This window comes from Drosophila obscura, unplaced genomic scaffold (assembly GCF_018151105.1).
Source record: "Drosophila obscura isolate BZ-5 IFL unplaced genomic scaffold, ASM1815110v1 contig_186, whole genome shotgun sequence".
NCBI classification, from domain to species: domain Eukaryota; kingdom Metazoa; phylum Arthropoda; class Insecta; order Diptera; family Drosophilidae; genus Drosophila; species Drosophila obscura.
The window spans coordinates 11,135,402-11,158,947 of NW_024542774.1; the positions used below are offsets into that span (position 1 = coordinate 11,135,402).

General features: G+C 49.5%; 4 protein-coding genes across 10 annotated transcripts; 1 reads left to right on the top strand and 3 right to left on the bottom strand.

Moving 5' to 3' along the window:
- Positions 1–3: 3 nt before the first annotated feature.
- Positions 4–850, bottom strand: LOC111074968 (LDLR chaperone boca). The gene is made up of 2 exons (XM_022367999.2): positions 624–850; positions 4–562 (listed from the first exon to the last, which is right to left on the bottom strand). The coding sequence occupies exons 1-2, from the start codon at positions 771–773 to the stop codon at positions 173–175; spliced, it is 540 nt and encodes a 179-aa protein (XP_022223691.1). The 5' UTR covers positions 774–850; the 3' UTR covers positions 4–172.
- LOC111074965 (vacuolar protein sorting-associated protein 13) lies at positions 849–15,412 on the top strand. Of its 2 annotated transcripts, none has more exons than XM_022367989.2 (29): positions 849–958; positions 1,292–1,544; positions 3,564–3,650; positions 3,713–3,910; positions 3,973–4,551; positions 4,628–4,764; positions 4,829–5,057; positions 5,129–6,632; positions 6,700–7,348; positions 7,422–7,577; positions 7,644–7,986; positions 8,064–8,209; positions 8,272–8,530; positions 8,597–8,869; positions 8,937–9,143; positions 9,209–9,315; positions 9,380–9,976; positions 10,049–10,612; positions 10,691–10,849; positions 10,912–11,502; positions 11,574–11,701; positions 11,769–12,611; positions 12,673–13,045; positions 13,117–13,938; positions 14,003–14,103; positions 14,168–14,306; positions 14,373–14,656; positions 14,721–14,859; positions 14,922–15,412. In XM_022367989.2, the coding sequence occupies exons 2-29, from the start codon at positions 1,445–1,447 to the stop codon at positions 15,171–15,173; spliced, it is 9,966 nt and encodes a 3,321-aa protein (XP_022223681.2). In that variant the 5' UTR covers positions 849–958; positions 1,292–1,444; the 3' UTR covers positions 15,174–15,412. The 2 variants fall into 2 exon arrangements, with proteins under 2 accessions (XP_022223681.2, XP_022223682.2); XM_022367990.2 differs by lacking the exon at positions 849–958 and adding an exon at positions 1,000–1,076.
- LOC111074966 lies at positions 15,349–21,075 on the bottom strand. 3 transcript variants are annotated; one of them, XM_022367992.2, is made up of 4 exons: positions 20,934–21,075; positions 19,103–19,364; positions 17,261–17,557; positions 15,349–17,192 (listed from the first exon to the last, which is right to left on the bottom strand). In XM_022367992.2, the coding sequence occupies exons 2-4, from the start codon at positions 19,143–19,145 to the stop codon at positions 15,514–15,516; spliced, it is 2,019 nt and encodes a 672-aa protein (XP_022223684.1). In that variant the 5' UTR covers positions 19,146–19,364; positions 20,934–21,075; the 3' UTR covers positions 15,349–15,513. The 3 variants fall into 3 exon arrangements, with proteins under 3 accessions (XP_022223684.1, XP_022223685.1, XP_022223683.1); XM_022367993.2 differs by having other exon boundaries at positions 20,923–21,075; XM_022367991.2 differs by having other exon boundaries at positions 20,843–21,075.
- A 723-nt stretch (positions 21,076–21,798) lies between these two features.
- On the bottom strand, positions 21,799–23,419 carry LOC111074967. 4 transcript variants are annotated; one of them, XM_022367998.2, is made up of 4 exons: positions 23,320–23,412; positions 23,030–23,139; positions 22,704–22,971; positions 21,799–22,645 (listed from the first exon to the last, which is right to left on the bottom strand). In XM_022367998.2, the coding sequence occupies exons 2-4, from the start codon at positions 23,122–23,124 to the stop codon at positions 22,199–22,201; spliced, it is 810 nt and encodes a 269-aa protein (XP_022223690.2). In that variant the 5' UTR covers positions 23,125–23,139; positions 23,320–23,412; the 3' UTR covers positions 21,799–22,198. The 4 variants fall into 4 exon arrangements, with proteins under 4 accessions (XP_022223690.2, XP_022223688.2, XP_022223687.2 ...); XM_022367996.2 differs by having other exon boundaries at positions 21,800–22,645; positions 23,316–23,419; XM_022367995.2 differs by having other exon boundaries at positions 21,800–22,645; positions 23,264–23,415.
- Positions 23,420–23,546: the final 127 nt, after the last annotated feature.

Sequence of the window (23,546 nt, forward strand, 5' to 3'; positions counted from 1 at the left end):
GTGTTTGCTAGACGAGGTGTTATGAGTTTCTGATATTAATAATAAATATCAGAATTCTATTTTTTATTATACAAATTAATATTCCTTACGACCTTTGTGTTTGTTCATCTTTTTGCTTAAAAGTAAAGTTGGATGAGAATGCAGAAATGTAAATGTCTAGTTAACACGATGTCTAGAGCTCGTCCTTAGCGTGTATGCCAGGGTATTCCTTGTTCTCGATGGAAACGCCCTTGCAGCGGTCCTGTTCGACCAAGAAGTCCTTTGCCTCCCAGGCTTGAGCGCCGTCCTTGAAGAGGAATATGGCACGGTTGTCATCGACCATATACCGCTCTGCCTGAATATGGTGATTCCAAAGGCTGGTTTGCCAGATTTTGGTAATTGTTTCGCCTTCCTCACGCGTTGGGTTGCCGGTAACGGAGACGAAAGTCATGAGCGTGCGTCCCTTCTTCGACACTTTAAGCAAGTCTTCGGGGTTCTTGCTCTCCAGATTTGAGAAATCCAGCTTTGGCTGCGGACGCAAGTGCTCGGGCAGCTCGTCCGGCTCTAGTGGGTCCTCGTCTTCCTGTAAACGACGCCCTATCATTATGCGGGCTCTCCATTGTCTGATTTTACAAGATACTTGCATCCCACTGGTCCAGCAAACGCTCCAGATCCGCTTCGCTGTAGTCGCGTATATCCTTCTTGGCCCAAGCCGGTTTTTCCTCGTCGGTGAATTTCTTTGCCAGCACAACAGGCGCCAGGGCCAGGCACAGTAAAATAAGCCTTGTTTTCATTTTAATTTTAGTTAATTTTGCTCACAGAAAACCAAAACACGTCAGCTACGACACTTTTTTCGATATCGATAGCAAACGTAGCAGCACAGCTGTTGAGTTCAGTTCGGAAAACACGCAAACGCAACGCAACGGACAAGAATTTTGTATTGCGTATCGTATTAAAAGAAATGCCGCACTCCATGCTGGTAAATGGTGTTCAGTAAATAGAGATAGCTAAGCTAAGCTGCGTGTGTGTATATAAAGTTAAAAGCGAGGCAGACACACGTGCAATAAATGGAAACAGTGTGCCGAGGTCTTCGGAAGGTGTGGAAATATGGAGTAAAATGTGCCCTGGCCTGGCCACGGCTTCGCATCAATTAACGTGGAATATTTGGAAACAATGCGGCCTAGTAATATGTGCCAAAACATTTGACTTGCGTTCTCTGACATGTCGGTCGGTAATGCCGATGACATCATCATTATTGTGTTTATGTGTTGCCCTCGTTCCATCTGTTTTGTTATGTTTTCGTATATTTTAGAAAAATCTGTACCCACACAACGAAAGCGAGTGCAAAAGTGTTTAACTCAAGATACGCGCTAGACGAGCGCGGCGGCCTCTCCCAAAAATTGTTTAAACAAAAACGAAGGAAAAATCAATAAGTAACATCAACTCGCCCAGCTGCTAGAACACGATGGTCTTCGAGGCAGTGGTTGCCGATGTCCTCAACAAGGTGCTGGGAGACTACATCGAGAATTTGGATCGTAACCAGCTCAAAATAGGCATTTGGGGAGGTGAGTTCTTAGTTATAATCTCCCCTCAATCCAAGTATGACACAACTATGCTCCACCCGAACGCTATTCCCGTTCCCTTGCCTTTTGTTTAATCCATTACATATATCAGCCATTGTTTTATTGCTCTATCTGCACGCACTGTTTGCTTTTACGTCCCCCAACAGCCAAACCGATGACCTTATCCTTCGTAATTCGCTGTGACCCAAATTTAGCCTTCGCCAACGAACATAATAGAGAGAGAGAGTGACATGGTCATGGGCCTGAGAGTCGCACAGCTGAGAAAAATGTGCACACTCTCAGAGGCACTCCCATCATTCGGATTCGGATGGGTGGATAGGTGGGGAGAGGCCAACTGTTGCGTTTGTTGAGAGACTGCAGATGCGCCATGTGTATCGTTCATGGGGTAGGGCCCAGCCGGCCACTCGCTGTTGCAAGCATCAGCAACAGGAAAATTTTTTGCGGCTTCTATTTACACTGTGTTGCTTTAGCCTCCCTCTCATGATTTTTATATGCACATACTACATATGTAAGCTTGTAATTCATTCACATATCGGGTGGCTGTGAAACTGTAAACACTTTAGCTTATCAGCATTTGCTGACCACATTGAAACAATTTCTACAGAAAATGCTGCGATAAACCAGGTCGTTCGAGTGCACATGCGCCCGACTGAATGTATCCTGAGAGGCACTTGGGGTCCACATCACCAAAATGTGTGTATCAAGTTCAGGGGTCTAGGGCCTATACATAAAATTCCATCAAACAGCCAAAAGCAAACGGGTTTATTCAGTGTCGGAGATAAAGCCAAGCCTGTTTTATTTTATTTAATTTAATTTATTTTTTGTTTCATCGTGAACTTGATGACATAATGCTAGCCTGTGTGTCGTCACGAATTAATTTCCAACTCAAATAATGTTGAACATTGTGTATCAGAAGACAAGGTGAGTGGTCTGTCGCTCCAGCATCATTACAAAAATCCAATGGAAAAAAATACGAGCGTTCCCCTTTTATTCGTCATCAATTGGTGATTCGTTGGAAGGCAAGAAAAATTGCACTTATTTTGTTTGTATTAGAAAATAAACAAAATCTTATCTTGGTTAGCCTCAATCGTAATACATATGTACATAGTATGTATGTTTGTATGTATGCATTATATACACAAGTAAATGATTATTTTCCTTCTTTATTCGCTCCGTGTTTTCGTTGAATCGTTTCATTGATAAACATAATCACTTGGATTGTATATTATTTGTATTTCAAAGCTGTCTGAGCTATCTTTTCAGCTGATATCAGAGCAATACGAAAAAATCTTCTGCTTTGGGTAATTCTCTTGCCAATCGGGAATCAGTTGTCAGCCTCTATTGATCAGATAGCATGTCTTTGAACTCTGCCCGTTTGTGGGGCTTATCAGTGGCTGCTCTATAATTCCAGTTGCGTAGGTTAAGGAACTTAACCTTAACCAAGTTAAGGAACTTGGTGGTTCAACTATTGACCCACATCCGTATACTCGTACATAATTCAATTAAAATTCACCGCTTTCTTCTGCTCATTTGAAATTCCAAGCATTCAAGAAAACACTCGAAACTCGGTAAATAAAATGCGGCATGCCCAAAAGCCAGACGCCTTTAATTGGAATTGATATATTGGCAGGGGTGCGCTGTTGGTGTGTTGCTTCCCTATACATACAGCATACAGTGCGTATCGAAAGCGTAATACTAACCGCAACACCCTACACCCTTTATGCAATGCCGCTTTCTTTTCTATCATGGCATTTTTGGCCCTCTATCTCTCTTTCTCTATGGGGGCCTATGGCACTGTCACGCACTGTACACCTATTTGCTTATCGGGACTTCGCTTTTGTTAATGTGCATCAACCCGTCCCTTGCGGATTGCAGCAATAAATCAAAAAGTTGACTAATTACTGAACATTTGGAAGCAAATGGCATGAAACATTTATTTACTGTGTGAAATGACATGACTTTACCAACTCTTTGCTCTTTGCTTCGCTTTGTCTTTGGCAGGCGATGTGGTCTTGCAAAACCTGAAGATACGCGAAAATGCGCTGGAAGACTTGGACCTGCCAGTGCAGCTTATTTACGGCTATCTGGGTGAGAATACCTTATTGGGTTCCTCTGGGTTTGAGCTTTAACGCGACTCTTGTCTTTCCTAGGCAAACTGGTGCTGAAGATACCCTGGAAGAATCTGTATAGCCAGCCCGTGATCGTGAACATTGAAGATCTCTATGTCCTGGTCTCGCCCAACAACAATGTCAAGTACAATGCGGAGAAAGAGGCCAAGTACGAGCTGGATGCCAAGATGGCGGCGCTAGATGCCCTCGAGGCTGCCCGCAAAAAGGAGCTAGAGAAAAGTGAGACAGAAGAAACTAGAAAGAATGCGTAAGCATTATCTCTCTCTTCTTCTCTCTCTAAGATACGGCCAAACCCGATGCTGGATTCGCCGAGAAACTGACGGCGCAGATTGTGAACAATCTGCAGGTGACGATAAGCAATGTGCATTTGCGATACGAGGACAGCACAACGACGGGCAGTCCCTTCTCATTTGGCATATCGCTGCACAGTCTGGAGCTCTTCACCACGGACTGCAACTGGGACAAGACCTACATGACGCAGCAGGCCGCACAGGTGTTCAAGATAGCGAATCTCTCCTGCCTGTCCGCCTACATGAACTGTACCGCTCGTCTCTTTGCCAACGAGACGACCCAGCTCACGGAACTCTTCCAGACGAGCATTGCCCGCAAGGACTTCAAGCCGCTGCACTACAACTACGTGCTGGGGCCTATCTCGTGCAACGCCAAGCTGAAGCTGAACATGAATCCCGAACTCGATAGCCCAGCCTTCCAGATACCCAAAATAGATCTCTGCTTGGAAATGGAAACCCTGAATGTGGGTCTAACCAACACCCAGTTCGACAACATCATTAAGCTGGGCGATGCAATGAACCGCATGCAGTTGGGCGTTCCCTACCGCAAATATCGACCGTACGACCTGCGTAAGTGCTCCCACAGTGCTATATGTGAAATCCTCAGAACCCTCAGTATGCATTTGCCTCCTCTCCACCGTATCAGCAATCAAGGGGCATGCCAAGGAGTGGTGGACGTTTGCAGTCACCTCCATACTCGAGGAGCATGTGCGGCGACCCAGACGCTGCTGGACCTGGGCACACATCAAGCAGCATCGCGATCGCTGCAATACTTATGCACAGGTTGGCATACAATACGAACTGTTCGTCTGGACTCCTTGTTGACTTATTCTTTTGTGCACTGCAGAAATACAGGGAGCGAGAGCTGAGCAAAAAGCCCCCAGCCACACTAACAGAGACTTGCAGTCTGCTGGAACAGGAACTGGATGCCTTCAACCTGCTGCTGATCCGACAGCGTGTCAATATCGAGATAGAGAAGCTACGGGTCGCAGCGCCCGTGGAGAAGGCGGGCTGGCTGAGTGGCTGGTGGGGCGGCGGGGCCAAGAAGGAGAACGAGGGCGCCGATCAGAATTTTGGTAAGAAACCCTGCTCGCTACTTGCTTCATTGTGTGTGTGTGTGTCTACAATCTACAGTTTTCATTTGCAGCACGAAAATTCGAGGCTGCCATGACGACGGAGGAGAAGGCCAAGATGTACAAGGCGATTGGCTACCAGGAGAACGCGAAGCCCGAGGATGTGCCCGAATATTATGAAGCGATCAGCATGAACTTTAAGCTGATCGCCTTGGAGGTGGGTCTGTACCAGGACACGCGCTCGGCTAGCGAAGCCAGAGTGTCGTACGACTACCAGGATCTGCCCTCGCTGGTGCTGCTCAAGTTTTCCATGGCCACCGCCTCGGTGACCCAGCGACCAGCTGCCGACGCGCTCAGAATCACGGCTGGCATGAAGGAGCTCAAGGTGACGGGCCTCGGTCGCGACGGCTACACCCCCATGCTGGTGGAGTCGAAGATCACCGACGAATTCAATCTGCTTGACATATTCTTCGAGACGCATCCACTGGACGGGCTCTGCGATCAGAGAGTGAAGATCGTGGCACGTCCTCTGCAAATCATATACGATGCAGAAACGATCCTGAAACTCATAAGTGTGTTCCAGCCGCCCAAGGATGTGACACTCTCAAAGCTGGAGAGCGCTGCCACGGAACAGCTGGCCAGCATCAAGGAGCGCTCGGCCACGGGCATGCAGTATATGATTGACATGAAATCCATACTAGATGCGGACATCCTGCTGATGCCCAACATTCTGGTGGTGCCCCGCAAAGGGGTCTATGTGGCTGACAAGACCCCCCTTGTGGTCATCAGCATGGGACAGGTGCACTTGACGACGCAACCCCGACGCCGTGGGTCGACCAGCTTGTTCAGCTCCACCGAGGAGCGAGGCGAGATTCTCAGGAACGTCATGGAAAACGCCTACGACAGATATACGATTAAGGTGGACGACATTCAGCTGTTGGTGGCGCGGCCTGGCGAACCGTGGGACCGTGTCCTTAAGGCTGCCGTCTCCACCGATATGCATGTGCTGCAGCCCGCCTCCCTGATGGTTACTGCCGCTCTCTGCGTGGTGGACGATGACCCCCGCATGCCCAAGATGAAGGTAGACATTGAGATTGCCACTGTCCAAGTGAACGTGTCCGAGGATCGGGTGATTGATGCCATCTCAGTGGCCACGAGCATACCCCTGCCAGACTCCTCCCAGGCAACACCGCAGCCGACAATGTCGCGCTCCCGCAGCTCGCTCTCCAATTTCCTCAACAAGGAGGTGATCAAGTTCAACAGCATCGTGGGCAGCAGCAAGCCCTCTACTGTGGAGGAAATCATACAGTACACCAATCTGGAGGTGAACTTCTCCCTGAAGGAGATCTCCTTCGGCCTGTACCAGTCCAAAAGGCTGTGCGAGGACGATTCGGATGTAACCATTGAGTTTCTGACTCCGGAGGGCACACATCTGCCGACCCCTGAGGATGCCCCAAAGGCGCAAAGCCCGCACGCGTCCTTTGCAAGCCGTTCTTCGCCGCAGATTCTGTCCGTCCAGATGCACCAGCTTGAGGCAACTTTGGCTCAGCGAACATACGAGACAGTTGCCACAGTCAAGTGAGTGCATTCCGGCAGATTCGTGCAGAGAATATGGCCAATTGCCACCATCCACTCTTTCTTTCAGGCTGGGAGGTGTGAAAATCAAACAGTTCGACTGCCAGGAGCACAACGAGGAGGTACTGGACATAATTGAGACGCCCGGATACAGAGAGGATCAGGAAGTGGGCCAGGCCCTGAACTACCTATTCACCATCTCGTGTACGATGGCGGACAAGACGTCGCCCGAGTTCAGCACCAAATACAACTCCACGGAGCAGCTAATCATCGCAAACTTCGAGGTGCTGCAGATTGTGCTTCATCAGGAGTGTCTGCTGCGAGTGCTGGAGCTGGTGCGGGACTTCCAGAAGAACCTGGACGCTTTGCTGCAGAACGACAAGCCGCGCGACCGGTATGCCCTCGCTGGTGCCGGCGATGGCCTCAAACAAAAGCTCAATGTCATCCTGGAGGACGCTGAGCAAATCATCACCACCAAGAAGACTAGATTGCAGCGGTTGAAGACATCCAAGCGGCGTGTGGAGAGCGTGAAGCTTCGCTTGATCGCCAACCTCAATCAAGTGGGATTGACGCTGACCTCGAGAAGTCGCCCGCTGGCGGAGATGAACGTGAAGCAATTCGTCGCCAATTTGACCATGAAGAGCTCCTACACGGAGCTTAATCTCGGTCTCAAGGATATCCAGATCATAGACCTGAACCCCAACACGATTCACCAGCATGTAAGTGGCTCTAACACCGTGGTGTATCCTGCGGTGCTTAAGACATAATTTTCGATTCTCTCTACACACACAGATATTGAGCATTGTCGGCAAAAATGCCTTCAACTGCCAGGTGGTGCTCTACAACAAGCCCGAAACAGTCGACTACAATAATGATGATATGAAGATCACAGTGGACATTGGCTGCATGAAGATTATCTTCTTGAATTGGTTTGTCGCTGGCGTGCTGGTAGGTCTAGGACCCTCTCGATAATTGATGGATCCTCGTTAGCTGATGGCTTTGATACATTTGCAGAACTTTCTCAACAATTTCCAAGCCGCTCAGCAGGCGCTGTCCGAAGCCAGCGCTGCGGCAGCAGAATCTGCCCGCCAGAAGGCGATGGATGCCTACGAAACGGCGAGTCGCATGAAGCTCAATGTACGGATAAAGGCACCCATCATTATCATACCCATCCACTCCAGGAGCAACGATGCGGTGTCCCTCGATCTGGGCATGCTGGAGCTAACGAACAACACCGTGACGGTGCCAGTGGCCGACAGAACCGAGCGGGCCGTCATTGACGAGATCAAGCTGCAGCTGAGAGACATCAAACTGTCCAAAGTTGTCATTTTGACGGGCAACGAGTCGGTGATAGATGGTGAGTTTCAAACAGAGGTTCAACTTCAATCCATTCCATCCATTGGATCCATTTGGTGACTGATTGTTCTGCCTTAGACGTGGATGCTGCCGTTGGCTTTAAGTCCAAGTTGAATATGATGAACCCCATGAGCTTCACCCTACTGGTCACTCGCAATCTGTCGAGCACCTGGCACAAGGAACTGCCCGAGCTGAATCTGTCCGGTCGCCTGAAGTCTATAGAGGTGCAGTATTCAGATCTCTTTGAACAGATCCGATAATCAATATCAATAATCAATAAATGTAGCTCACACTTTTCACTGACGATTACGCTCTGGTCATGTCCATCTTGAACCGCAATCTCAGCGAGGGCTTGCAAGAGTTCCCGCCACGTGACGACCCACCGCCCACTCACCCATCACCGACGCGGGCAAGCGTACTCACCGAAGGCCGCAGCACCCGCAAGCATTCCTTCCAAGTCCCGCCATTGCTCACGAACGAGAAGATCTACGAGGTGCTCAAGTTCAATTTCCAGTTTGATGGCGTGATCATAAATCTGATGGAGGGTAAGTGTGAGGAGAGAGAGAGAGAGAGTGGGTACGAGCTAAATATGATCACATTCCCCCTTTTAGACGAAGACGAAGGACTAGCCCGCTTTGGCATATATTTCCTATCTGTCAAGGGCACAAAGCTGGTCAATAATACCCTGAGCACTTCCCTGGTGCTCTGCAACATTCAACTGGATGACATGCGCAAGAAAACCAAGAGCCAGATAAGGCAGTACTTGAGTCGCAAGGACTGGGTGCAGGCCAAGCTGCAGACGGACGAGATCATTGACGCCTGCTACAATGAGCGCAACTTTATGGTTGATGTCACGGCCATTGTCAAGGAGAACGATACCTTTGGTAATTTTCATCCGCGAACGCAAGCCAAACAACAAAATAATTGATGGATTTGCTATTGCATTTGCAGCCGAAGTTCGTGTGCGAAGCTTCGATTTGATCGTCTGCATTGACTTCCTGCTCAAGCTGACCAATTTCCTGACCATACCGCCAGACACCACACCGCGACAGTCCTTGGAAGTGCAGCCCGTGTCGCAGGCGATTCAACATGCGCCAATTTCCATCCGGGACTCGGCCATTTTTGCAGCCAGCGAGTTAATTGACAAGGAGGCCGTGGGTATGTACCTGAATGGCGTATCCATAAGCCGTAATCCATCAATAATCGATCTATTTCCCCTTTAGCTGCTGGGCCCAACAAGAAGATAAACCTCATACTGCATGTCGATGAACCGGACATAATACTGGTGGAAAGCCTGGACGATCTGAACACAAATGCCATCATCTTCAATGTAAGTCGAATCAAATTTGAAAATAAACTTTGTCCCCGGCAACCAATCTTTGGAACCCTTTCAGGCTAAAGCTCACCTCAATTATCGAGCCATAGACGACAAACAGATCATTAATGGACAAATCGATGCACTCAAGATCTACATGAGCGCCTTTCTGCCGGAGCGGCGGGAGCAAACGCGCCACTACATCCTGCACCCGTGTGTGATCAGTCTGCAGGGCTCCACGCCCGAAGAGCAGGGTCTGCATATTAGCCTCAAGCTGAGCGACATTATAATCAATGTGTCCCCTGCCACGATCGAGTTGCTGAACAAGGCGGTCATGAGCATAGCCATCGGTTCTGCTGGCAAGGCAGTCGTGGAAAGGGAAATGATGGACTACTCGGAGCTCTGGTATCCGAAGAAATTCCGCAACCGATGCTATTGGTTCACCAAGGTGGACGAGGGCTTCGATGCCCTGCAGTTTATTACCAACGAGCTGTCGGATGCCGCAAAGCAGAAGACGGAGAAGTGCGTCATTGAGCTGCCCAGCATCACGGTCGTGATTGAGTCGGGCGTGGGATACTACACCAAGCCCCTCATGTCCTTGGACACACGCATCACGGCCGTCTTTAACAATTGGAGCCGTAATCTGAGCGCCCATGGATCGCTGACACTCAACATGGTAAGCAGGAAGAGGAGGCATCACAGTTGAGGCGAGTAGAGGCTTCATTTTAATAATTGAAATTGCTTGCAGAACTACTACAACCAGTGTCTCGCCGAGTGGGAGCCAATCATTGAGCTGAACGAGGTGGTGGGCCGCAACGGTGTCAGTGAGTACTCGCCGTGGGAGCTGAAATTCGACTTGGCCACGGAGAAGGTGCAGAGCGAGACGAACGATCAGGTGGAGCAGCAAACCATCAACATGGTGATCCATTCGGAGGAGAATCTGGAGATAACATTGAGCAAGACGAGCTTGGCCCTGCTCGGCGAACTGAGCGAGGCCTTCTCGCAGGCCATCGACCAGAAGGGTCTGGCCAAGCCGGACATTGTCGCGCCCTATGTCGTGGAGAACGACACGGGCTTTGAGCTCACCCTTGATCTGCGCAGCGGCATCTTCACCCTACACGAGGTGCATCGCGGGGGCGCTCATTCGGTCAACAGTTCATTGCTTATGTCCTCCAGCGAGCTGTCGTCCGAAGTGGATCCCAATGACATACAAATATGCACCATTTCAGCCGGCGGACGAGCCTACCTGCAGACCAAGGATCTGAGCACATTATCCGATGAGCAGGGAGAGGACTACAATCTCTACTTGCAGGTAGGATCGCATAGACTCGCATTGTCTGATGGCCATAGCCTCTAATAGTCTGTTTGTTCTACATGTTTTCTGCTTTAGATTGGTTCCATTGAGAAGGGAGTCGTGGTGCCTGTGTCCAAGTCCGATACGCGATACTTTCCCCTGATGCGGGGCATATCTCATGATCCCTGGGGCATCATTTCCGAAGTGAAGCAGGAATATGGCACCACCAAAGTGAACATTCATGGAGTCGTCAGCGTATGCTAAAAAAAACCATTCTTGTCTGCTTAATTCGGCTGCTTATTGGAGAATCTTTGCAGGTCTTTAACCACTTTACCACCACCATCAGCGTGTATCGACGCAAGGCGACGGACAGAAGTGATATTTTTGTGGGCAGTGCTGGTCCCGGCGAAGTGTTCCATGTGCCCCTGCACGCCATCTACGCGGACTCCAAGGAGTTATTCTTCTCGTTGCCGGGCTACAAAACCTCGGTGCAGGGTATTTCCTGGACCGCCAGTCCCTCGGACCTTAACTACTCGCATCAGCTGCAGTGCGATCCCGTCGACACATTCGAACCGTTGTACATAAACGCGACGAGGCAGAAGGATGAGGTATACCACGAGAATACCAACAAATTCAAGCTGCTGAGCGCCTTCTACACCATTCACTTGCGCCCGCCGCTGTACCTACGCAATGCCCTGCCCATCAACATAATGGTTTCGGTGGCTGGTTGCTCTGTGCGAAGGGACTCGATCGACGCCACTGACTCCACCGATTTGGTTAGGAAGCACATCAAAGAGGACTTCCTGGACTATGGCGAGAAGCAAGTGAACCCCGGCGATGTGCTGCATTTGCCTACAGTCCGCCTGTCGGAGAAGGGAAAGGACGGCAAAAGCTTTCTGGTCGTGCGCGTAAGTATATCTGCATTCAGACTGTGAATCCCTCTTTCAAGAGCCATTTGATGAGCCTATATCCCTTCTAGCTGCTGCAATACCTAGAGAAGGACTGGTCCTGTGCCACCGAAATTTCCGAGTGCAGCGGCGGACTCTCGACCTGGACGTTTTCCTCATACGACTCTGAGATGAAGGTGGATATGGAACTGAATGTGCGGTAAGCAAACTGAGTTCAGTTCTCTGTTCTATCCGATTTTCTGATTTGCCCCGCATTTACTCCGCAGACCAGAGAATCGACACGGCAGCATGTTGCTGACGTTGTTCAGCCCCTTCTGGATGATCAACAAAACGGGAGAGATGCTCACCTATAAAACGGAGTCCACAACCGTGGAGGTGCTCTACCATCCACCGGAGTACAGTGGACCCATACTGCTTACCTTCCGCGATAAGATGTTCTTCGACAAGAAGAAGGCTTCGATTCGCTGCGACAATGGGGACTGGAGCGAGAAGATTCCCCTCGACGTGGCCGGTTCGCTGGGCGAGGTCACCTGCTATGCCAACGATCGGAACTATCACATCGGCGTCCACAATCACTTGACACAGGACTCGCTGACCAAGCAGATCACCTTCATACCTTTCTATATCGTGTGCAACAGATGCCCCTACAAAATTGAGCTCCAGGAGCAGAGCCGCCCGGGCGATCCGTGGATGACTCTTGATCCGAACCAGTTCGAGCCATTGTGGCCGAAAAACGACCACCAGCACAAGCTCATGGTTCGGGTGGACGGCAAGGTGACGCCTGCCTTCGACTACACGGAGGTGATCTGTACCCTGCTCAAGCTGGAGAAGAGCATACATGGAGGCGTCAACGTGGACGTGCAGACAACGGAGGGCGGCGTATACATAACCTTCACACAGTACCAGAAATCCGATGCACCGGGGCTACTCATCAATCACACCAGAAGGGAAATCGCCTACTACGAGAAGAACACCAACGATCAGAATATTCTGTTTGCCAAAAATAATATTATGTTCGCGTGGAGTGATCCCACGGGTCCCAAAATTCTTGTGTTCGGCAAAAACAAACAGGAAACCGACCTGCGACGTGACGACATTGGTGAGGTCATGTAAGTATCACATCGTATCCGTGTTTCGTTGGTCTCTGTTAATGGAAATTTAACTGGACAGCATGCAAGACGGTACCAAGGTCTTCTGGGTCTCCTTCCTGGACGGCCTGCAGCGTGTGTTGCTCTTCACCGAAATCGAGTCGATAGCCAAACGCACGGAAAGCACCGCCTCCCTGCAGACGATTACGCAGAGCATCGATCTGCGCATCCATGGCATCGGCCTGTCAGTGATAAACAATCAGACCGGCCTGGACATACTGTACCTGGGTGTCACCAGCTCTGGCATCATTTGGGAGTCGAAAAAACCGAACAAGAAGCGCTTCAAGGAGATGACCATACACGACACAGACCTAATCGAGGCCGAGTACCAGCGTTATCTGGTACACAAAAGTGTCAACGATGTCCAGAGCTACAGGCTGGACAATAAATTTCCGGTAATAATTGCCACGCACTGGCTCCACTCTAAACCCTATGGACTACGACTTAATTTTGGTCATTTTTTCAGATCGATTTCGACGGTATGGTGCTAAGGAAGTCCACTGATCGGGAGCTGAGACGCAGCTTCTACCCGGCCATTTGGGTGTCGAACAAGTCATCGCCATTCCAGAATCAGCTCCATATCAAAATAAATCGCGTCCAGATGGACAACCAGTTCATCGATCCCATATTCCCGGTGGTGCTAGCCCCGATACCGCCGCCCAAGAGCGTGGCCACCACCACAACCCTGAAGCCGTTCATTGAGTGCAGCATGGTGCAGCGTGTCATGCAAAACTCGACGGTCAAACAGTTTAAGTACGCCAAGATACTGATTCAGGAGTTCCACTTCAAGGTGGACATACTGTTCCTCACGGCCATTGCTGAGATGTTTGCCAAGGAGGTGTCCGACGAGGTGGCAGCCAAGCAGTTCCGCCAAGACGTCGACTCCATTGAGCAGCCCCTGTCCGCCTTCTTCGAACTTCACTCGCAGCAGGAGCAGAAGAACTTCTACGACAGTCTCCACTTGGGGCCACTCAAGATACACGTCAGCTTCTCGATGGCTGGATCGGATACCACTGCACTGCCAGGCTTCCTGGGCACACTGGTGCAAGGCGTAGGCGTGACCCTCACCGACGTGAACGATGTCGTGTTCCGACTGGCCTTCTTCGAGCGCGAATATCAGTTCTTCACGCAGCAGCAACTGATCAATGAGATTACCTCGCACTACACGGGTCAGGCACTGAAGCAGCTCTATGTCCTCGTCCTCGGCCTGGATGTCCTTGGCAATCCCTATGGCTTGGTGATTGGACTCAAAAAGGGCGTAGAGGACTTGTTCTACGAGCCATTCCAGGTACACCTTCCCTAGCATACTCTATTTATTACATATACAACTTCAAATTTGTTCCTTTCTTTAGGGGGCTATACAAGGGCCTGGCGAATTTGCTGAGGGTCTGGTCCTGGGCGTCAAGTCCCTCTTCGGTCACACTGTAGGCGGTGCCGCTGGTGCCATGTCCAAGTGAGTTGAGCATTTAGTTAGTTAATGGATTACCCCCATCGAATGTGATATAATCATCCATTAGGATTACTGGCGCCATGGGCAAGGGACTGGCAGCGCTTACCTTTGACGAGGATTACCAAAGGAAACGGCGCCAGGGCATGAACAACAAGCCGAAGAACTTCCACGAAGGATTAGCGCGAAGCAGCAAGGGCTTGGTGATGGTACGGCTCCATACAATGATCCATTTGAACAATTTGGAATGCTATTTCTTCCACTTCTTCACGTAGGGCTTTGTGGACGGTGTCACTGGTGTTGTAACCAAACCCGTGAGTGGAGCTCGCGACCACGGCGTTGAGGGTTTCTTCAAGGGATTGGGCAAGGGAGCTATTGGTCTGGTCGCTCGCCCCACCGCTGGTGTGGTTGACTTTGCCAGTGGCAGCTTTGAGGCAGTAAAACGCGCTACGGAGGCCAACGAAGACGTCAAGCGGCTGCGCCCCACTCGCTTCCAGCACTATGATCATGTGCTGAGACCCTACTGCTACAACGAGGCCATGGGCAACAAAATGCTAAAGTAAGTGGTGCCCTGCCCGTAGGTAGATCAGCTGATTTGACTAATTGACTGTTTCGCTTTGCAGGGAACTCGACAAGGGAAAATATGCCGGCACCGACAGCTTCGTGCATTGCGAAGAGATCATCCAGAAGTCCGAGTATCTTCTGGTAACCAACTACCGCCTGGTGTACATCCAACGTAACGAGATGTTCGGCATCTGGACGGTACGTTATATTTCCGAACCCATTGAGCATCAATGAATTGATGAGTCTGGTCTGCATTTCAGTCGCTCTGGTCGTACCTATGGAATGACATTAGCGCCGTTGAGGCAACGTCTGTCGGTGTACAACTCACTGTGAAAGTGGAGAGCAAGAAGGTGCTCGGCTTTTTCAGCACCAAGGAATCGCCCCGCAAGTTGGTGCTGCTGGGAGATGAACGCAAGCGGCGCGCCCTCAAGGATATTATCGAATCTCACTTAAATGACAGCTTGTCCAGAGGCTCAGGCACATCGTTATACCCTGATCAGCACAATAACTAAATTTGAATTTATCTCCCAACTGTATTATAATCCAACAGAACCCCACGGTGGCGCTAGTGGCAGCTACTACCTCGATCCACCTTTCGGCTTCCTCTTCGTAGAAGCTACTCCTCTGGGAGTAAATGCAAATAAATCCACACACAAATCCACATAAAATAATGAATGCTTTTACGTATCGTATGCTAACAAATATTTTTTATATTAAAATTGTATGCCAATATAAAAATGTGACATCCAGAGAGCGGTTTCCACTAGCTTAGGGACTAAATCTAGAATACATCTGTGTGGGTATGGGTTAAAGCGAGCGCAGAGACGAACCTTTGGAGCCCTTGGATTTGGACTACACCTTCTTGAGGAAGCTGCTGGGCGGCGTGGAGAGTGGCATGATGGGCTCGTAGTTGTTGCAGCTGTCGCCGTCGCAGAAGGAGGTGAGCGAGGCAAGCGCATTCGCTGCCAGCGCCTCCACGCTGAACATGGTGGACAGATGGCCGCTGCTCTCGAACTGATTGATGATCATGTTCACTTTGCTCTTGGCCTCGGCCTTCAGGCTGGGGGCGGTGGGTTTGCTGTTCGACAGACTCGGGTCGCGTTCGCCTGAAATCCCCCCATCGTAGCCGTAACCCTCCCCGAGATCCAGATCTGTCAGCAGATTCTCCTTCTCGCTCTGCTTGCACTTTGTATTTCCGGGCGCAGTGCCGGCCGTGCTCGTTGTCTTCTGTCCTGGGGTCTTATTGAGACGACTGAGAAACCAATTCTTCCCCAGTTTATCAGAGTCCTTAACGGGCGTGGTCGTCGTCGTCGTCTTCTGCGGACTCGTCTGTGCGGATGTCTGAGATTTGCGTTGCTTCTTCTGCTCCTTGTTATTAGGGCTCTGGGCAGGACTCGTCAGCGACAGCGACAGCATTTCCGAATCACTGCTGTTGCTTGCGCATGAGTAGCTCTTCTTCACCGCCTTCTTCAGGCGCTCCGGACTGGACCCGCCCTGCGACAGCTGAGTGGACAGCTCACTGTGGACGGTCTTTACCTTGGCCTGGAAGTCCATTGCCAGACGGCCGTGCAGACTGGATGGTTGCGGCTGTGGATGTACCTTGGCGTCGCCCTCGTTTAGTAGCACCATCGTTTCCACCTCCCCGACAGACGATGTTGCCTCCAGCAGCGGCTGCGGTGGGCACTTTGGCACATCATACTCGAAGCGCCTGGCCAGGGCGCTGGGACTGTGGTTCTTTTCGGGCAGCCTGGGTGGCGTCGCCGAGAAATCCACGGTAAGGTTGTAAATGGGCGAAGGCTCCTCGTAAATGCTGTCCGTTGCCGTGGGCGTGTTTGGGTAGTTTGTCCTCTTCGTGACTGGCGGTGTGGGCAGCTTGCGTGGGAGCGGGCTCTTCAGGGACTGGTGTACAGTGGTGGTGGCATCGCCACGTATGGCCGCCTCAATGGCGTGAATCCACTCTTTGGCATCGACCTCGTTGTTGGCCTGGTAGACGTACTTCTTGTTGGGATCGTCGGTGGTTATCTGGAAGCAGATGTCGCGCCGCTTCCCCTCGCCAAAGTGCTCGATCTCAATGGCGGAGCTCTTTAGGTAGAGACTGCTGCTGGGCCGGCAGGCAGTCGGGCCGTCCGCGTAGCACAGCATCCACTCGTTGAGGATGCCGCAGTAGCACTTTCTGGTCTGGTCAAAAAACAACCGCTTCGGCACGATCCGCTGAAGCTGTCCGTATTTAGTGGATCGCTGCAGGGCCAGGTGTCCAGCGGGAAGGTCCGCGTAAGGACAGTCAAGGATCAGCTCGTGGGTGAAGGTTATGACTTTTTGCGCCTCATCCTCGCCCTGGTCCTGGCCCTGTTCCTGGCCCTGTTCGTGGCCCTGTTCCTGGCTCTGGCTCTGGCAGGTCTCATACAGCTGCTGCTCCCTTTCATCCTGAGACGCTGATCCTGCGCCCGGTTGGTTGGCGGAGAAGCGAAATGTCTTGTCGCTGTCCAAGGAGCCACTGCTGCTCAGATCGACATACTCCCGCGAAGCGGACACTGCAATTAGGGGTAATTACCAATTACTGGAGGTTCCAGGCAAATAACTGGGCTCGTTCTTCACTCACGCGAGTTCTTGGACGACGATGGCGAGGACAACATCTCCAGATAGCAACTGGGACCGGTCTCCGCGCCCACTTTGCTATCGACACAGTCGCCCATTCCATTCCCATTCCCATTTGACTTGATGTTTGGGGCTGGCACCTGGTCGTCTGCGCCTGCGTCTCCATCTGTGTAGCCCGCCAGCAGCAGCTCGCAGCGCTCCAGCAGCTCCGCCGTCTGTTCGGCGGCCGTCATGTGGAAGAGATTCGAGGTGTTCTCGTACTCGGATGTCTCCAGCGAGGCACGAAAGTGGGCGCGCACATCTGCAACGAAAAGATCACCGCCATGAGTTCTAATGTTCGGTTTGGTTCTGCTCTGTTCTTGCTAAATATGGTGGCGGCCTATTAGCCATTAATTTCGAAACGCATCATTGGCCTTAATAGCCTGCCTCTGTCTATGCCTCAGCCCCGCCAGCCGTTCAGAAGTTGAGCAAGAGCCAAGACATTTCCATAGACACTGCTGCTGTCTGCGGAGGGCAATTAGCTGGAAGCAGTGTCTTTTGCAGTGACTCAGAGCAGAGCAGGAAGCGGACAACAGGCCATGCTTCAGTTAATTGCTCTGGGCTGGCTCTGGCTCTGGCCCAGTATCAGTACCAGACCCAGACCCAGACCCATACCCATACCCATGCCCAGCCCCAAGACTACACATGAATGACCTCATAAGCTCTCGCTCAAGAGTCAACTGCGAATTGACCGCGGCAATTAAAAATAATTTCACTGACCAAGAAAGTTAACTCTACGTCTGCGTTTTTTATTTTGTTCTTCTCTCCGCCTCCTACTCCTTCTTTGCTAAGCAGTTTTTTTTGTGGTACATACATATATAAATTATTTAACTGTAAACCAAAAAGCAAAGAAATTTGCAAGAAATCTTGTTAAAATTTTAACACGCAAGCTCTGGATAAGTCGGCGGTAATAGTAATATGTCTGTTGATGGGAATAAAGCACCAGCAACAGAGTGAAGTTTTGTGTGTTGAAAACCCGAACAAGAGATAGATACTCTTTTAACAATAATAAATGAAATTTACAGAACAAAGTACATGAATTGAAGTGGTTTTTCACATGAGCTCCTTAGGCTTCGACAAGTCAGTGAATTTACTCATGCATAATTTCCCTTCGACTTCATTCGATATCATTAATCCAAAAAAAGTTCAGTTTATCCCTTTTGCAGTTGAGACTTCCGTATGCTAAGATAAATACAAAAAAAAAACAAAAAAACTCTTTTGATTGCTGTCCTTGCTCTGCTCGAATTTTTTTGATATGGTTCCCCATACTGTGTCCTTCATCTTGCCCAGCGCCAGAGCACAAAACTTGTTCAAATTAAGCCCAGAGACGGAGGCTTAAACAAGCGCTTTGAACTTAGTTTATCCTCTTTTTATTGGTATACCTTGCGGGCTTGTACATATGTATGTTTCGATGGAACAGCGGCCAAACGCCTTCGACAAAGTGTACACCATACTCGTATACGTATACCGAAAGGGAAAGAAAAAAAAAAAACAACAAAAAACAAGAGCATGATCATGAGCCAGAACAAAAGCGTATTTGAGCGCTGGGCCCCATCCAACGCTGCTGCGGCGAAGTGGAATGAGTCAATAATATATTGGGTTATTATTAATGTTTGTGTATTGAAGTTTCAGTTGGAGTCTCGTCTGCCCCGCTCTGCTCTGCTCTATCTGGGGTGTACGCCCCGGGCGGGCAGGCTCAAGGCACGAATTTTTCTCTTCAACATACACAAGATTTTCGTGTAATTTTTTGACTATGCAAATGTAACAAAGATTTAATGATGAATCTGCCAGTAACCACACCACTTACCCAACAAAAACTGTTCCATTTCGGGCCGTTTAGTTGTTGCCATTGTATATATTTTTTTATATTTTCTGTTTGTTTTTTTTTAGTGTTAATTTGAAGCGTTTTGCGTTAATGTGCGTTGAATGATTGTTCTGTAGATCGTTTGATTTCTCGCTCGGGTTTTATTGTGGCTTCTCTGGCGGTTGTTTGTTTTTTTGGATTCGGATCTGGCATGTTCATCGAATGCACACAGTTTTGCCTTTTTGCGTTAGAAATTAACAGTTTGCTGTCAAAAGTAGATAACACATTTTATAAGATCACATGCACCGTTTATTATGGGACAATGCTGGGGAATAGGGGGGAAACACAGTAGTATTCTGCACTAGCTGATGGGATAGAGTGTAATAATACTACGAGTATTTTTGGAGACACACGACACACACACGCACTAGCAGAGACAGAACCGACAAGCAACTGAAGGTGCTGGATGTGCGCCACCGCCCTCCCCGTTGAGATTACATCTCCCCCAGGGCGCCGACGAGCAACGCAACCCGCTGTGGTCCTTGACTGCATTGTCTGCCTGGTATATTAATAGCTGAACTATCGGAGACTCGGGAGCACCACTTGATTCTATCATCTAACTGCTACGCGTCGAAGCACAATACAATTTGTAATGAGCTTGAATTGCCTTTTTTTGTAGTCTCTTTGCCTTTTTGTTGTCATTTTCATTTTCTATTATATTTTTGGTTGCACGCTTCGTTTGGCGCCTCATGGAAAATCAGAGGCTGATGACGTTATGCTTTTCGTTTTTCATCCCCACTATACCACACAGTATGTATCAGGGGGATCGAGAGTATATTTGTACATATGTATATACTCTCTAAATGTTCAGACTCGATTGTGTATTCGTATACGAGCACTGTATCTGCCATTAAACGCTATTACGAAAATCTGTTTCGGGCGCCCAAAGCCACTGTGCACTTGGCTGGGTGTAGCCAAGTGAATCTCTATATCTGTCCCTATTTCTACCTCCTCTGTCACTTGCGGTTTCCACTGTTTTGTGGCTAAAAATTAAACACAGTTATTTATATGTATGTACATCTGACACACACACACACACACTGGGGACAGTGTCTCTTGGCCTGGGCCTCCTCCACCTCCTCCGGCCAAGCCTTTTGATTGTGACTCATCTGAATGGCGACGCGTGTCGTCGCCGGAAAGCAACAAAGAGTTTCGCCAGCTCCATGAAAATGAATGACGTGCCAAGTGCTACTGACCATTTCTTTCCTCTCCCAGCACTCGCTTTGACTTCTTACTTTTAATACTACCACCGTTAAACAGAAATTGTAATATTATTTGCACTTGGCGGCCGTTAATTGTTGTAGTTGCGCGATGGAATCGCAATTTATCGCCGCCATAAACATTTTTTTTTTATTGATTGAACACACATTTGAAACGAAACCCTAAACTTCTGTTTGTTTTTGCCAGAGATTCTATGAAATTGGTTGGGCTAGGCTGTGGCTTTCCGACGAATATTATCCCCATAAAGTTGTATTCGTATTCTTGGAGGCTTTTCCGGCATTGAAACGGGGTAATGGCCTGTGCGCAGGCGTGTCTGTCTGTTGGTCTGGCTGTCTCTCTCTTTCTCTCTCTCTCTCTCTCTCAATCCATAGCTCCGTGTGCATTTCCGGTCATTTTCAAATGACGGCTCGCCTTCCTGCCGCCCCGGACAGTCAATTACGATATGTATTGGTATCCACGCACAGAATTTAGTTTTGCATCCGGTTTTCAGTTCTTTTTGGCTTTTAAGCACACGATTACACTTTGCGCTTGTTTGCACTGACAACGTTGACACCTTTTCTTTGCCGTCCTCCGTTTCTGTTTCTGCACTCGCCTAAGAACGAGCGTCGGCCATCATCTGCCCGCTCTGACCGCGACGAGACTGAGTAAAGAACCAAGCGCGGCTTGTTCGGTGCGCGAGAATCAACTGACGGCTGCCGCTCCACTCGGCTCTTGTCTGCTCGCAGTTGGAGCAGCCCCAACGCTCGGGCAGGAACCGAGTGCACGACGAGTGGAGCCCAATCGGGTCTGGCTTTCTTCACTGCGAGAGTGAATGTGTGTGTGTGCAAATCATTTTATTACGTTTTGTTTCGTTTTTGGGGAAACGCTGGAGACACACAGATGGAAAGCCGGCCGGCATGTTAGTGGATGCCGAAGCTTAGTTTGGGCCCGTCCTAGTGCCAAGCCAACAACTGGCTACCCTACCCAAAAGATCTGCTTTGCAGAGCACGCCTTTGATATCATATTTTAGAGCCCATCATGACCAAATCGGTGCGGCCAAAACAGGCTCCCTTCCCCATGCCAAAAGCAACTTAAATAAAAATAACCAGAAATCTTCTAATGTGCGCAGCCAACAAGAAAGCGGTAGCAGGCAGATGTTGCTGTCGCAGTCGCAGCTGCTGCTTCTTCTGTGGCCATGAAGAAATCCGAGAGCCTTCTTCGAAGAAGCAGGGAAGCCAAGCCAATCTGCGGCTGTCTGTGCGTGTGCTCTTTGTGCATTTGGCGGCAGATAAAGATTCGTGGCGGAGCCGCGTCTGTTTCCTTTTTTGGAAGCACCATGAAGGACGTGGACGAGGAGACATGGCTATAGCAAACAACTCAATTTTAATTAAATGTTTCCCTCCGAGAAATAAATTAAATATTCTGGCCCTGTTCGCTGCGCTATACCTTGGCAACCTTGAGTCTGGACGGGAGTGGCAGCACCAGCAGCAGCAATGTTGCTCCAACTGCAGCAGTGATAACTCCATTGCCGTTGCGTGACTCGACCCAGGCCGGGCTGGATAACAGGTTCCCACATTGGGCTTATTTTTATCAAGAGGCCAGCCAGCCAGTCGCTCGCAAGCTCAGGCTCTACTCTGGTTCAATAATGGGACCGGCAGTGGCAACCATTCATTCGATCTCTGCCCGTTCAGCACCACAAAGACTCTGATTCATGCCCCAATGGGTTTAGTATTGTGCTAACGCTTAATTATGTGCAATAACAAGTATTTTCATTCAACTAAACAACAATCTTGTGTACTTAAGTCCATTGGCAAGCGCTATTCGGTTTTGCCTGGCACGCTACTTGAGGAACGCTTGCAGGCGGTTCTGCTGCGACTTGCTCGCGTCTTTAAACGCGTGCGACTTCAGCTGAGCCGCCAGTTGTAACAGCGCGTTTTGTTTCTGTGTCTTCGATTGCGTACTCGGCGCTGACTGCGCTGTTTTCGTTTTCTTCTTCTGCTTTGGGGTTTGGTGTTTGGCAGCGGCAGGATGGATCGATTTCGTGGGGTGTGCAGGAGATGTGGTCGCCTTTGCTTTTACCTGCTGTGGTATCTTCGGGACTGCTTTAATTTCTTTACTCTGGATCTTCTTATTTTTCCCTTTATGTTGGTTTGTGGCTGCAGCCTCGCCAAGCGCCGTCGACGTAGGGTTTGCTATTGTTTCATCATTGCCTTTGCCCCGTTTCTTGCCCTTCCGCTTCTCCAGCGGCAGCATTGTCTTATGCTGACAAACGGCGCAGTCCACAACCTGAAAATGCATTTAGGTTTAAACAGAGCTCCATAAATTCGAAGTTTTTGCCACTCACAACGTTGCTGGCCATGTGCTTCCTCAGCCACTTGGCCCGATTTCTCGCCGCAGTGCTCAGCAAGCCTTTCTGCTGACTCGCCTTGGCCGTTTCCAGCTTTGCGATGAGTCTTCTTCTCTTGGCAGTGTCCGCCAGGCGCTGGGGCTGCAGGTGCAGCTGGTAGTTTCCATCCGTCCACTGGTTTCCACAGCGGGCGCATAGCCGGGCCGCTCCAAAGCTGTCTTCGGGCAGTTGCACGTTGTGTCTGGCGAACTTTCGACAGGTGGTGCTGCAACCGAAGCGGATTAGGTTCAGAATTCGACATGAGATCTTCGTGTGCTACTCACATGTAATGGGATTTTATCAACCGTTCGGCGTGGGATTGTCCAGTCAGTTTATTTGCGCAGTTCCACAGAAAGTCAACTGTCTTTTGTTCGGCCATATTTCGAATGGCTTCCTATAAGAAATATACACTAATTAATAAATTTACCATGTTAGCTATTCTCTCCGCTATATTCCAAGCCAAAATAGACAACACTGACTGGGGTCATGTTGGATTGCTTACATCGAATTAGGCTTACTTTCTTAGCTTTTAGCAACTTAATAAACTTAATAGCAAAAACGTTACGTTACCTACTTGTCTTTTATTCTCCTTAATTAATTAACATACAAATGGAACATATATTTAACAAACTAGCTGATAAAAATATTGCACGCTCAACACCAAACTGAGGGCTGCCAACTTGACCTAATACCAGACAAACAAACTCCAACGATAGGACCATCGTACCATCGAACGGACGCGCATATTTAAATTGGGGACGTTTGTAACAAAAATACCTTAATATATTCCATTATTAGAAA